The following is a 14,999-nucleotide window of genomic DNA, read 5'->3' as shown; positions in this document are numbered from 1 at the left end:
GGTTGTGATGGCTTGCATAAAAACCTGAGTTAGCTACTGAAACAGAATTATAAGGGCAGAAATGTCCACGTACAGTAAGGCAGAGTAAATGGCGGCGGTTCAGCAGGACCTTGTGAAAGGAGGAGGATTGACTTCTAGGATAGGTCGTGCAAGGTTCAGGAACGTTGCAGTGCAAACGGCATGGTATCATTTGTGTAAGTGGTAAATATGGTATCATATATGGTAAATATGTTGGTCCTTCTTGATCCAAGTCTGCAGGTTATGGGCTTCAGTTAAAGCACCGGCCTCACAAGAAACCACAGGCTTAGGTCCACGTAATACAGAATCATGAACTCTTTCAGGTCACGTTTAGCTCTGGTGGTGCCTCCGTGGACATGTTGGCTGGTAGAATAATCTCATGTCAAATACATGTATTTTCTCCAAAATGGATCAAATAGAAAGTCTCAGTGGAAGCAAATAGATTCTTCATGTCGTCGACTTTCTGTAGTTCGTCAGTGTTGAAACTGCATATCGACACTGTGATCATGTGAAGCAGCTTCTGAATTAATGTTTGTTAAATATCTAGAAAAATGGTTACTTGAAAAAGTTCAAGCTATTTGTACCTGATCGGTCCTCATGAAAAACAGCCGTGTTCAGCACCCTGTAGACCAGCTCTGCTTCCTCAGCTGTACTGGACAACATTGTCCTTTTCCTATGTGGAAGCTTGCTCATGTTTCACTGAGCCTGTGTCTGTACACGAGCCTGACACATGCACCTTCAGGCCTCTGTCTAACCGTCAGCTCTGTTTTCTCTTTACGCACAGCTCCTCCTCCGCTGGGTACACACCATTCACCTCTGGCTGCATATCACATTAACATATAAACATGTATTTCTCACCATTAAAGGAACATTTCACCATCAGCTACACACATCACTATTACACAACCATTTCATTTCATTTGTAAATTAAATGGTTAAGAGTTAAAATCTGGAAGGAAAGAATAAAAATTGGGAACCAATATAATGTTTAAACTTTATGTAATACTTGTTTGTTCGTTTCTTTGGGGATTTTTGTTTTTTTGGGGGGGAGATCCCAGAAATATAAGAAATCCCCAAAATACTGCCGTTTTAATGGGTGTTAATAAATTTCTAAATGAGCAGAAATATGATGGATTGATGCTTTCCACCTTAAAATTCTGTAACATGCCAAAATCGGCTGAACAACTGCTGAATCTGTGCTTAACACACATGTTGTTGGGAAGCACCTTGACATCATTAACCCTAATTGGGTAAAAGTGTGCACTAAACTGCAGGCTGGTGTATTTCTTTCATGGTGAGATGATGCATATCTTCCTTTTCTTGTGCAGAGTTGTACAGGAACCTAAACACCAAGTGCTTATTTTGCAAACCTTTTGCCACGAGGCTGTTTAACTTCTATCTCCGTTCTGAATTCCAAATGGGATCTTCTCTTGCAAGTTTAACGTCTTGCACATTTAGTACTAATCAACACAAAGCACCATCGATAAAAGTAACAAGCAGATGTTCTCTTCCAGGACCACAATCGAGCTGAGTACGAGTTCAGGGTCATGCAAAAGAAAGTGAAACTGGAACATTCGGGCTTGACGGTAAAATTAAGTCAATTTTTTTCTGTTTTTTCATGTTTCCAGTGCTTTATGAAAATATGGATGTTGGTTTAATCCTATTTTATTTACATAGACAGTTGCTGATTTAAAAATAGTGTTGGTTCAGTGGTTGTTGTCACGTCACCTTTTCCCAAAGTTCAAATCGATGCATGTTAGGTTAACTGGTTATTCTAAATTGCCATTGGATGTAGATATAAGCAGATATGATAAAGCACTGTGTGATATGTTGTGTTCTGCTGTGTAATGACCTGCCAGCCACAGAGGTCCCTACATAGTGATGACTTTAATTTAACTGGTTTTCTGAGTACAGCCTGGTTTAATCTGATTGGTTAATGATTTTGTTACAAAACTTAGCTTTTGAATAAAGATGAGGCTCAGAGTGTAAGATATCCTGATCCTTGTGTTATATCGAGGACACATCTTCTTCATCCTGTAAACATGGAGTCATCTCAGCATCTTGACCCAATTTTAAATGTGACGCTACAGCTGAAGGCAGAATTAACTCTGCTCCACTGCAGCCACTGATTTGTGTCGATGTTTGTTACATGTGCTTTGTGCAACTCCGTGACCATAAAGGGCTGCTACTGAAAGACCGAAATAAGGCCGTGGAGGGGGATTGCACATACTAACTGTGTGTGTGTGTGTGTGTGTGTGTGTGTGTGTGTGTGTGTGTGTGTGTGTGTGTGTGTGTGTGTGTGTAGGATGAAAAGGTGAAGCTGACATGTACAGACAGGCTGCCTGCTTACATGACTACTGTGGTCATGATGGGTTTTATGGTGAGTATCAGTCGTCTCTCCAGTGAACAAAAACAGTTATTGGTCATTATTTTGTTGTTAAGTGGAAAGTGTAGAGTCCAGTCTTACGTGTTCCCCACCCTCACTGACTGTTGAGGATCCACTGACTGGTCCTAGGTGGTGAAAAGAGCTGAGGGGATTATACTGCTGTACTACGGAAACTTAAACTGTTATTATTGTAAAATGCATGAAGTTATACACTACTTACATGGTTAATGGTGTGATTTTTATATAGCACTTTATACAGCATGGCATGCAGACTGGAGCAGCCAGGGATCTAACCACCAACCTTATGATTAGTAGATGACCTGCTCTGTCTGGTAGTGTGTTAGCATTCTCTTCTGCCAATCTCAAAGAAACTGTAGACGTTGTACCTTTAGCACCACTTTCAGTCATTAATCCCTAAAGACAATATTAACTCCTCCTCATGCCAGTGTCTTAACAGTCGTTTTTTATACCACTTAACAAATGCAAGTACATTCCCATAACAAGGTGCTTAGAATTACAAGGTCATCAAACAACGTGGCTGTGGAGCATACATTACCTTTGCAAAGCACTTTATCGGGTATTTATTATGTGATTATGTGGAATGAAATGAAGGCTGTGATTGAATATGCTGTTGTATGAAGATGTGGGTATTTAATAATAATAATAATGCATTGTAAAGCGCTTTTCAAGACCCTCAAAGCACTTTACAATTCCACTATTCATTCACTCTCACATTCACACACTGGTGGAGGCAGCTACGGTTGTAGCCACAGCTGCCCTGGGGCAGACTGAGAGAGGCGAGGCTGCCATATCGCGCCAGGTGAAGTGTCTTGCCCAAGGACACAACGACCGAGACTGTCCGAGCCGGGGCTCGAACCGGCAACCTTCCGATTACAAGACGAACTCCCAGCTCTTGAGCCACGATCGCCCTAAATAAATGTGACCAATCTAAATGCTTCAATATGGTGGTTAGGTTAACTGGTGATTTTAATTTGCCCCTCAATATGAGTTAGATAAAGCATGCAGAATAATCCACTGTGTGCTTAGAATAGAATAGAATAGAATAGAATAGAATAGAATTCAACTTTATTGTTATTGCACATGTCACAAGTACAAGGCAACGAAATGTAGTTTGCATCCATCCAGAAGTGCTTTAAACATAATATAGATATATTACAGAAATGGGTTTATTATGGTATGTTACAGTGTACACGGTATTAAGGTATGTTATGAATATGCTATAACTATATGTACAGGCTATGAACAGGATATAAATATAAAGCTATACAGAAATATGCAAGTTGTAAACAGTTGTAAACAGTTGTAAACAGTTGTAGAATTATAATTATCGTATGTACAGAATGATTGTCTATACAGCATTTACAGTAGTGCAGTTATGTGGATAATTTCTACAGAGGCTATAAAGTGCTGGTGTTTGTGAGTGGTGGTTCAGTCCATGTTATTATTGTGTGTATGAGGGTACGGTTGTGCATTAGTTTGTTTTTGTCTATTTTGTGTGTGTTCAGTCCATGAGTTTAATGTGGGTCAGATGTCAGGAGGCGGAGCTTGAGAGGGCTGTAAGACTAGAAAAGGGCCATCAAAAAGGCCTGTGCATTCAGTTGTCACTAGAGAGTTTTTGATGTCAGGGTCCTTGGAAAGGGACTTGATCCCCTAGAACGAAGATCATTCTCTGGTGAGTTGGTTTTTTTTCTCACGGTGTTCACTGTGTGCAGCAGGTTCAGTAGCTGAAAGCTTTTTCTGACGCATTTAACCAGCATCTCATGTGTTTGTGTGCCATCACAAAGATGAATGTAACAGGAAAAACACACTAAATTCTGCCTCTCTTGTATCTTAGATAACTGTGACGTTTGTGATAGTCTTTGGAGTCATCCTGTACCGGATTAGCATCAGGGCAGCGCTGCACATGAGCAGCCACCCTGTAGTTCGGTATAATATCCGAGCCACAGTCAAAACCACTGCTGCCATCATCAACCTCATCATCATCATCATCTTGGATGAAATCTATGGAGCCATTGCCCGCTGGCTCACTAGACTGGGTGAGGCACATTTTGTTGGATTGATGTTCTTACCAAATATTATTTTCTTCCTACTGTCTGTAGAAGAATTTGTATAGCACACAAAAGGACTTTACAACACAAAGTGTCATATGTGTGCAGGAAAGGACCCAAACGCAGGACTCTCAAAGACAGGACTTCACTCAAAATGCAGCATTTGTTGCTGGAAAAACTCCTCGTAAATAAAACTCACAGAAACAAAACTCTGCACATAGGAACTGAGCCACTAAACTGGAGTACCAGCCAAAACACACAGAGGGCAGCAGCATTAACGACGTGACAGAGCAAAGAGAAACACAGGGCTTATCTACACAGAGGGATAATCAGGGAATGGGACACAGGAGACACAGCTGGGAGAAAATAGGGCTAACGAGACAGGGGGAAGTAAAACATAAGACATGGACCTTCAAAGTAAAACAGGAAACAAATAACAAAGACGCAGACTTGACACTGAACTAAATCTCGAATAATAATAATAATCAAAACAGCAGAACTAAAGAATCAGAACATAAATCCTAATACAGAAAAAATGCTGGGTCAGAATGACCAAGAACCATGACACAAAGTCTTTCTTTTATCCGTCCTTTTAAATTTGATTATCTGAAGTAGTTCGTGGTGGCGGGCGGGCATTCCTGGTACCCTTTTCTCCAGCAGTGTTTTCATTAATCCTGGGCGGAAATACCAATCCCCTTCCAGACCACATGAGAGATAATAAAGAGAATTATGGGTCTTCTCTTAGTTTGGTGTGCATGGTAAACTTGCCCAAATCTAGCCGTTATGGACATGCAACAATTACTCTGAGCTGCCTTAAAAGTTCTCTAAGCCTGAGCGCCACCTTAATGAGGCGAAACGTTGTAGCGTCTCGTGTCCATGATATCTTTCTTTCAGACGTTACCTCGAGCTTGTGGCCAAACGTGAGTGCTAGAATATCTTCAGCTCAACAGTCTAGAACAACAGCTGCATTCGTGCAGATGTCATTCCACCTTCTCATTGTTTGTTTAGACATCTTTAAACTTGCTCGGGGCTACAACAGCCCCCACAAATGTGGAAACCATAGAAAGCCGAGGATGTCTCATTGACAGTGCAGCATTAGTCCTGTAGAGTGCATAAATGGTGCTTGACGCAGCAATCTCTGACTCATGTCTGACAGAGGACAGGAACGGCGTCTTAGGAGAATCTAACACATCGACTGTGCTTTTTCAGAGGTTCCAAAGACGGACAAGAGCTTTGAGGAACGCCTCATCTTCAAGACTTTTATCCTGAAGTTCGTCAATGCCTTCACACCCATTGTCTACTTGGCCTTTTTCAGGGGCAGGTAAAACAACAGTTTCACACATGATTTAGTTTCATTTTAGTCAAACTAAATCGAGCACTATGCACACACAACTTTATCCAACTCACTGTTGTCTGAAGATGTTTTGCTGGAAGAAGGAAACATGATGATTCTGTACAGTCAATGCTTTCTTTGTCAGACTGTGACTGTGGTTTGTTTTATAGGCTTGTTGGGAGGCCTGGAAACTACCTGTATGTTGTTGGGTCTTACAGGATGGAAGAGGTAAACTTTAAATATGCTCAAGAGAAGAGAGGGAGGGAGGGAGGGAGGGAGTCAGTTAGTTGTCTTCAGATAACAATCAGCAGCTAGATTAGATGATGCTTTATGATAAGAGCACACAGTCACGTTTATTTTAGTTTAACATTCTCATATAAAGATTAAGGGGAAAAATTCTAGTAACCAATAATAAGTTCAATTTTACATTTCTTTTCTCAAATGGTCTGTTTATGTTTCACTGTTGTCTGTCTCTACACTTGTTCACCGTCTCTCCTACAGTGTGCCCATGCAGGTTGCCTCATGGAGCTGTGCATTCAGCTGTGCATCACTATGCTGGGCAAACAGCTCATCCAGAACAACTTGTTTGAGATCGGCTTACCGTGAGTGCAACACAGAGACTGCAGCTCAGACACACACGTGAACACAAATCAAATCATTTTATTGTCACGTTACATGTGCTGATACACTGGTACACACATGAGTGTGTGCAAGCTTCACGAGCGGCAGTGGTGTGCATAGATCCCACTGTGTGGCTTCAGTAAGTCACAGAACGCACAGTGCACACCCACTCAGTTATGTGTATGTCTGAGGATACTGCTCGTCTAGTTTCATCCACATTTCCCTGGAAACCAGACGGCACCTCGCTGACCTGTCAGCCTGTAGCCTGCTCAGCCTTTCTGTGTACTTACACTGTGACTGAGGTGCTTCCAGCAGTATTAGACATCCTAACAATTAAGAACTCAAGAATTTGAAGAATTTATCGTAGTCGTAGTGTTCATAATCGAGTTCCTGTATTTGTCTAAATGTGGTTAATAATTTCCCAAATGTTGGGATTCATAATCCATTAAGTTAAGGAGAAATCAACAACAACAAAAATCAAAGACGCGCATGCATTTGCACGATAATACTTTAAAAACTGAGTGATGCTTTTACAAATCTCATTGTTTAATTTCTTTATGTGTTGTTGGGATTTGCAGGAAGCTGAAAAAAATGCTCCGCGAGAGGAAGTCAGAGATGGTTTCCATTCAAGAGCCGGTGCTGCATAAAACTCTGAAACGCTACGAGAAGGACCAGCTCCTGGGTCCATTTGTTGGCCTCAATCCAGAGTACATGGAAATGAGTAAATCACAGTTTCATCACTTTTGTTAATCGTGTTGTTTGCAAATAAATAAATCACCTGGTTTGCACTCAACGCATTTAAAGAGCAGTGGTGGACAAAGACGAGCGAAGCAAATAAAACGTTTGTTTCTGATTACGATCGAAATACAGTCACAAGAAACTCAGTGATGATTTTAAGCTAGAATCTTGGCACAAACAACATGTAGTGAATTAAACATGGCGTGCTTAAACAGAAATAGGTTTTCACAGCTTATATTTTATATTATTATATTATATTTATATTATATTATATAGCTTTTATTTGAATTTTTAAAGAAATTCTGCAGGAAATTTTTTTTATCATGCTTATTTATAGATGTTAAAATAGTTTCCTGTATTAATTTTCTTTCACCCAGTCGAGGATGAATCATGGCTACATGCTGTTCTCTTTGTCTGTTTCCCTTCTCCTTCAGTAATCCAGTTTGGGATGGTGACTCTGTTCGTGGCCTCCTTCCCTCTGGCGCCTCTCTTTGCTCTTCTGAATAACATCATTGAAATTCGTCTGGATGCTAAGAAGTTTGTTACGGAGCTCCGCAGGCCTATTGCAGCTAAAGCCAAAGACATCGGTTTGTTTCTTTTATCCCTTTGTGAGATTAAACCCTCACATAGTATTTATAACATCTGCTGTTAAGAAATGTGTTTGACTAATGTTACAAAAATATAAACGCAGCACAAAAAATGCACACAGACTTAAAACAGCACAAAAGCAGCACATTGCATCTGTTAATAGTGCTCGTTTGTGTATTTTACTAAGTTAGCTCTCTGTTATTCAGACTTAAAATATGCCCTAAGACGTCTGCAACAGCATTTCTTTCATTTGGGTGAAAGAGGTGAATTTGCCGTGCTCTGTGTCCCAACACAATGAAACTAAATACATTTATCCTTACCCTGATGCCCATCTGTCTTTGGAGGTGGCCCATCCCATGAACTTCCTGTTAAAGGGGGTTTTCCTTCCCATTGTTGCCAAGTGTGCACTCAAAGGGGATCATCTCATTGTTGAGGCTTCCTCTCTGTTATTGTGAGGTCTGTAGCTTACAATATGCCTCAAGCTGACTGTCCTCGTGGTTTGAGGCTATATGAATAAAATACATTTCAATTGATTTCAAATTAAATGTATGACTCTCACAGCAGGCAAACACATAAAACTAAGGACTGCTATATGTGCCATCCTAGTAGCTGCTGTAAGGAAAAAGACAGTTGAAGGTGGACATGTGAATTTGCTCTGCTTACAGCTGAACTACTCTCCAGCAAACCTGTTATGAAGCTAACATTGTGTAGAGTTATATGCTGCAAGACTGAAATCTCTGAAAGCTGGTGTTCTTCACGTAGAGAAGTTAAGTGACACGACTAAGTAGCTTAATCTCAGTCTGCAGTGGTGTTTACAACATGCAGAGAACCAGTGAGTTGTAGTTGTACTAAATCACACTGTGCAAACTCGTGTGCATTTCGGAGCTGCTGTTTTCTCAGGAATAACGGCTCTTCTGTCTTTCTGCAGGTATCTGGTACAACCTCTTGAGGGGCCTCAGCAAGGTAGCAGTCATTGTCAACGTAAGTCTCATCAGCAATGGTTATACAATGCCAATATAAAAACAATTTTCACTCAGTCAGGACTGTGTAGACTACACTAGTACATTGTCTTGGTAAATCTGGGCTCATCCAAAACCCCGAGGACTTTGATGAGTGCAGATGTGTCCTACACATTCAGTAAACACCGACAACACTTTACACAGCAGAAAAGGAAGAGATCAGCTTTAAATATAAACACCACTGGCAGAATTAAACTTGCTGGTTTGGTGAGGCCAAATTTCATTTTAATTAAAAGCACATCATATGCTTATGAACTGAGTAATGTAATGAAAACCCAGTTACATCAATCAGAAGAATATTAATATTGAATCGCTGCCAAAACAATGTCAGACTCTAGTTTTCTTTTGTCCCCAGTCGGACCAGGAGTGACATGTTTCGCCACATTATAACTCTCCAAACTCAAAACTCTCTTAAAGCAGATGACTTATATGCTGGAGAGGAAATGGCGTGTCACAAATTTAGAGGATCATCATTTAGCCTGGAGAAATAGTTTGTTGCTTTATAAGAAAGCCCTCCGCAAAGCCAGAACAGCTTACTACTCATCACTGATTGAAGAAAATAAGAACAACCCCAGGTTTCTCTTCAGCACTGTAGCCAGGCTGACAAAAAGTCAGAGCTCTTTTGAGCCAACCATCCCTTTAACGTTAACTAGTGATGACTTCATGAACTTCTTCACAAATACAATTTTTATCATTAGAGAAAAAATTACCAATAATCATCCCACAGATGTAATATTATCTACAGCTACTCTTAGTACCATTGATGTTAAGTTAGACTCTTTTTCTCCAATCGATCTTTCTGAGTTAACTTCAATAATTACTTCCTCCAAACCATCAACGTGTCTTTTAGACCCCATTCCTACAAAACTGCTCAAAGAAGTCCTGCCATTGATTAATTCTTCGATCTTATATATGATCAACCTATCTCTAATAATCAGCTATGTACCACAGGCCTTCAAGGTGGCTGCAGTTAAACCTTTACTCAAAAAGCCATCTCTAGACCCAGCAGTCTTAGCTAATTATAGGCCAATCTCCAACCTTCCTTTATATCAAACATCCTTGAAAGAGTAGTTGTCAAACAGCTAACAGATCATCTGCAGAGGAATGGTTTATTTGAAGAGTTTCAGTCAGGTTTCAGAGCTCATCACAGCAGCTTCCAGTTTGGATTCAGGAGACAGACACTATCTCTACTTTCAAGATTAGGCTTCAAACTTTCCTTTTGCTAAAGCATATAGTTAGGGCTGGACCAGGTGACCCTGAATCCTCCCTTAGTTACTCTGCAGTGGGTCTAGGCTGCTGAGAGATTCCCATGATGCACTGGGTGTTTCTTCTTCAGTCACCTTTCTGCTTTCAATCATTAGTTATTATTAATCTCTGGCTCTCTTCCACAGCATGTCTTTATCTTGTCTTCCTCCCCTCACAGGTGGCGACTCCTGCCTGAGCTTGTTGTTTTTTGTTAAAGAAAGTTCTTACTTCTCACAAAATGTTTTCTTGTAAGGGTTCATATGATTGTTGTTGTTTTGAGTTGCTGCTACATAAAGAAACTGAATTGAACTTTTTGTCTTGCAGGCCTTTGTCATCGCGTTCACCTCTGACTTCATCCCTCGGCTTGTCTACCAACACGTGTACAGTCCTGACGGCACCTTGCACGGCTTTGTCAATCACACTTTGTCATACTTTAATGTCACCGACTTCGATCCAGGCACAGAACCTCTGCAGCCAATGCACCTGGGCTACAAGGTGTCAGTGTGCAGGTAAGGTTTTGCTTTAGGGTCATGAACCTGAGGCTGCTAAAGTCATCAGACGATATCCATATAATGAATACTCAATATATCCAAACATATTCACATTTTATCTATTATAAAAGCACAACAACAGTTTGAATAAACTTTATGTAAAAATGCTTTTTTGTTTTCTAGATACAAGGACTACAGAGATGCTCCCTGGTCCAGCACGAAATATGAACTTTCCAAGGAATTCTGGGCCATCCTAGCAGCTCGTCTCGCCTTCGTCATCGTTTTTCAGGTTGGGAACAACGCACAGATCAGATCACACAAAGCAAACAAACCATTTATCATTTAGTTTATTTCATGAAATCGTCTGAACAGCCTGTGACATCTCATTTGAAGGTACCTGCTGTTTCACAGCCTTAAGTCCAGAGTACTCTTCAGTCATTAGTATAAAAACAGGAAGTCGAGTTCTACAGTTGACTTATTGAGGCAGCTGTAATTCAGGAGTTACAGCATATTAATCAGAAGGTCCCTGACTGCTCCAGTCTGCATACAAGTTCCTCTCCAACGTGTCCATCAGAGTCTGAAACGTGTGAATGTCAGATAGAAAGCCATTAAGCATAGAGTGGTGTATGCAAACCTGTATGAGTAAGTGTGAATGAGACGTGTTGTATAAAGCACGTTGAGTGTAGAAAAGCACTATATCAGGTCTTTAAGTGATTGGGTGATGAACCTGCTTCCAGGTCCAAACTACTCTGCTTTTATTTAACCTGTTTTCATGGATGTCTCATGTTAAACTTCATTGTTACACCTGACAGAGCAGCACTGATCATTTTATTAAAGATGAAAGAATTTACAGTTTTTAGCTCAGTGATGCTGCAGTGGTCGTTAGACTGAAGCGGACCTGAAGCGAATATTTGGACCCGGAAACGTCTGATGACATCAAAGGACTGGATAAGAAGCAGTCCGTTTATTCCTTTAACCTCCTGAGACCCGAACTCTTCCACGGCAGCATTTTTTTAAAATTAGTTTTTCTGTTTTCACAAATAGTACATAATTACATAACATAATAAAGTGTACAATTCAGAACCAAAAATAAATAAATAAAAAACAAACAAAAAACAAAAACAAACAGACTGATAACTAAGCACAGAACACCAGCTCAGTTCCATCTAAAAAATAAATAAATAAATAAAGAGAGAATACAATACAGTACAATACCTGTGGTCCCAGTAGTACGTTGCAGTTTGAACACTCAAGAGAATCCTTGTAACATAATATTAGAAACATAAGGTTCCACATAATTCAAGTATGGTTCCCACACTTAAGTCCCTCAGTCTCTGTATTCCTTTGTTCTTCCATTCCTTAAAACCTGTATCGAACAACCCCGGTTGAAAGTCAAGATTATTCACAACAGGGGTAAACACAGATGTTAACTTCAACCTTCCCTCAATTCGACATACTGACCGCCAGGCCCTAAGTGTATTAAGTGTGACTGGATTATCACAGCTCAATCTAATATCTTTAAAGTTCTTAAAGAACAGTAAGTCTCTTAATGGATTCTTTGAAAGAGAGGTTTCAATCCCCAACCAGATAGAGTGTGAATTATTTGTGACCCAGTCATGAATACATGTGAGTGCTCAATTGATACGTTCTAATATTTGGTAAATCTAGACCTCCTACTGAACCTGGGAGCTGCAGTGTAGCCATCTTAGGTTTTGGTCTGCGTTTGCTCCATATAAAAGAGCTTAGCCAGCCATTCAGATCCTTCATCACCCTGTTTGAAAATATAACTGGAATCATTTGAACAGGATATAACAGTCGAGGTAAAATATTCATCTTAATCAAAGCTATACGTCCTAACCAGGAAACGGGTAGGGATCTCCATCTCTCCAAATCCTGCTTTACCTTCTCGAACAGAGGGACAAAATTTGCTTTATACATTTCTTTAAATTCTGGAGTTATAAATATCCCTAAGTATACAAAACCTGTGGGGGACCATTTGAAGGGGAAAGAAAACAGTCCAGCTGGCACTGAATTAAGGCTCCCAATTGGCATAGCCTCTGACTTAGTCAAATTTACTTTACACGGCAGCATTTTTCATTTCCCTTTGATATTTGGGCTGATTGGGACCCGATGAATGTAAAAAGAAAGAATTACCTGATTTTTTTTTTTACCTGATTTTTGTTTCTAAGAAAAAAATCAGAGCCACAAATGAGGATCTTCATTTAAAATGTTGATAGAACAGCAGCAGAATAATGTCCTTGTGAGTGGATTCAGGCCCTTGTAGAACAAAATTAAGTATTTTGGTCTAAATAACCCAAAATGTGATGTCCACACATGTGGACGCAGGTCCTAGGAGGTTAAAAATAATGTTGAGTCTACACAGATATGATTATGTTCCTGCCATTTTCAGCGATCTTCTCTGAACCTGTTGAACTTTACTTTGTAGATTTGAGATTTCTGTAGAGCTCCTCTCATGCTGTCTTCTTGTCCTATCTAAAAGGAGGTAAATGATATAACTGTCAGTTAATTTAGCACTCTTTGCTACTTCTGCTGCAGCTGACGTGGATTAATGGTTTATTTATTGCACATTTTATTCTTAATGTAAGAGAAGACGAAGTTCAATCACTCATGATCTGTGTGCTCTGTTCACTCTGCAGAATGTGGTGATGCTTATGAGTGACTTTGTGGACTGGCTTATCCCAGACATTCCCAAGGACATCAGCCTCCAGATCCACAAGGAGAAGATCCTGATGGTGGAGCTCTTTATGAAAGAGGAGCAGGGGAAAAGGTTTGCAGCAAGAGACAACCAAGACAGCTGCACAGTTCCTTCGTCAGCTAATCAGAGGCCGCCACAGCCACGCTCACGCCCTGTTTCACAGGCACACTGCTCCTAACCTGTGGGTTGGTGGGAAAAGAATCACAGATGGCAATAAGCAAAACCAGTCCTGTCACTGAGCTGTCAGAGCGGTCGGGTTACGGTCAAAGCTACCTGTGTTCAGTCCACATTAACAGTCAGTTTGTAATATCAGCAAAGGCTTTGCTGCACTTGCATTTTCCATCTTAGACCACTAACCATAAATCCTCAACTTATGTTACCAACTTCTTCTTTATTGGATGTAAACAAGGAAAGAAAAAGCCATTCAACCTTCAGCCTCTCTTTAACCCTTTCTCTGCCTGTCGGCTTTACAGAGCCAGAAGAAGTGATTTAAACTCTAAAACTATTTACAGCATTTCAGGTTTTATTTATTTGAAGATTTTGCCAAAGAAAAACATTTTCCACTACAGCGCTCACACTTTGTAATTCAAGCTATTATTTGGCATAGCTAGCTATCAACTATGAGTAAGTAAAAGTGCGTTTTCTTAATTACTAGTGTAGAGTTTGTGTGCTCATAAGGGAAATGAAATATAGTAGTAAGTGTTTGCGGTGTGCGTGTTATTGTGTTTTTAAATGTCAACAAGACAAGAACTTTGCATTTTTTAAGTTGTTGATGTCTCTGAAAAGTAGGAGCAGAGTGTCACATGAAGTCACCACAGGAACAGGTTTGAACACAGCGTTACGGAGGTTGTCTGCCTTAAATCACTCAGCTCCTCGAGAGATTTCAGCATGAAATGATCGTCTTTCTGTCGACAATGATCATTTTTCATATATTTGTATTTAAAAACATTACCTTGCAACCATTTTTAAAGCTGCAATTGCAGCTTTTTAAGCACAAAGAATGAATAACGTTGTCTTTTATATTTATTCAATGAATGAGTTTCATGAATCCGTAGGTGACCAGGGATCTGCTGACTTTAGCAACTTTCTAAAAATGGATTATTGTTGTCCCAATTTGAATTCATAGTTTTGTAAACAAGAAACTACAAATATTCTTATCACTAATAGTGTAACTTCTTTCTGAGCTGTCACAACAACTGCACATTTTAATTTACTAAATAATTTTAGTAATCTCTGGCTTAGTTTGTTAGTAGTCATAGTCATTAATAGAGCACATGTACGGGGTAGTAGTGCCTTTGTTAGCTTAATTTCTTTCATCACAACCTTTTATAACTTTGTAAAAGCTGATGTCGTACATGAACCCTCTCTGGATCGCCCTGATGAGATCATGTTCTCCTGTTTTCAACACTAATGAAACAACAAATGTAACATCCTAGTATTTAAACACATGTATGTCAGTGCACACTCATGTCTTTGATAACGTGTCTGTTTATTATTTATATTTACTGCAAAATAAAAGGTGAATGTCCTCAAGTTGTTTTATGTGTTGAGTAATTTCACATCTTTTGCACAGTTAAAGTCGAGTCAGGGTAGATTTGGATTATTTGCTCAAGTTGTGACTGCACGAGTCAGCAGAGACCGTTTGTGTTAGATAATAGTTTGATTTGTTTTTAGTGAGATTTTAGAGTTGATATTAACTGATGTGTATCACTAAACAAAGGTGTGTTTAACACCTTTGTTAGTGATACACATCAGTTAATATCAATCGACCAAAA

The 14,999-nt window shown here is 39.8% G+C and overlaps 1 protein-coding gene across 2 annotated transcripts in view; it reads left to right on the top strand.

Annotated features, from left to right (window-relative positions):
* Window positions 1–14,749, top strand: part of ano1a (anoctamin 1, calcium activated chloride channel a) — a 55,415-nt gene extending 40,666 nt beyond the window's left edge. For both annotated transcript variants that reach the window (XM_087843095.1, XM_087843092.1), the window contains 12 exons: window positions 1,533–1,604; window positions 2,324–2,398; window positions 4,260–4,461; window positions 5,683–5,794; window positions 5,977–6,034; window positions 6,308–6,408; window positions 7,006–7,148; window positions 7,600–7,752; window positions 8,682–8,734; window positions 10,342–10,526; window positions 10,692–10,797; window positions 13,166–14,749. In XM_087843095.1, coding sequence (XP_087699221.1) covers window positions 1,533–1,604; window positions 2,324–2,398; window positions 4,260–4,461; window positions 5,683–5,794; window positions 5,977–6,034; window positions 6,308–6,408; window positions 7,006–7,148; window positions 7,600–7,752; window positions 8,682–8,734; window positions 10,342–10,526; window positions 10,692–10,797; window positions 13,166–13,402 — 1,497 coding nt within the window. In that variant the 3' untranslated portion in view covers window positions 13,403–14,749. The remainder of the gene's footprint in view (window positions 1–1,532; window positions 1,605–2,323; window positions 2,399–4,259; window positions 4,462–5,682; window positions 5,795–5,976; window positions 6,035–6,307; window positions 6,409–7,005; window positions 7,149–7,599; window positions 7,753–8,681; window positions 8,735–10,341; window positions 10,527–10,691; window positions 10,798–13,165) is intronic.
* Window positions 14,750–14,999: the final 250 nt, after the last annotated feature.

The sequence above is a fragment of the Neolamprologus brichardi genome, chromosome 1 (genome assembly GCF_056152115.1).
Source record: "Neolamprologus brichardi isolate AB-2024 chromosome 1, ASM5615211v1, whole genome shotgun sequence".
NCBI classification, from domain to species: Eukaryota; Metazoa; Chordata; class Actinopteri; order Cichliformes; family Cichlidae; genus Neolamprologus; species Neolamprologus brichardi.
The sequence above is the reverse complement of the archived record's forward strand: the minus strand, read 5'-3'. Positions and strand labels throughout refer to the sequence as shown.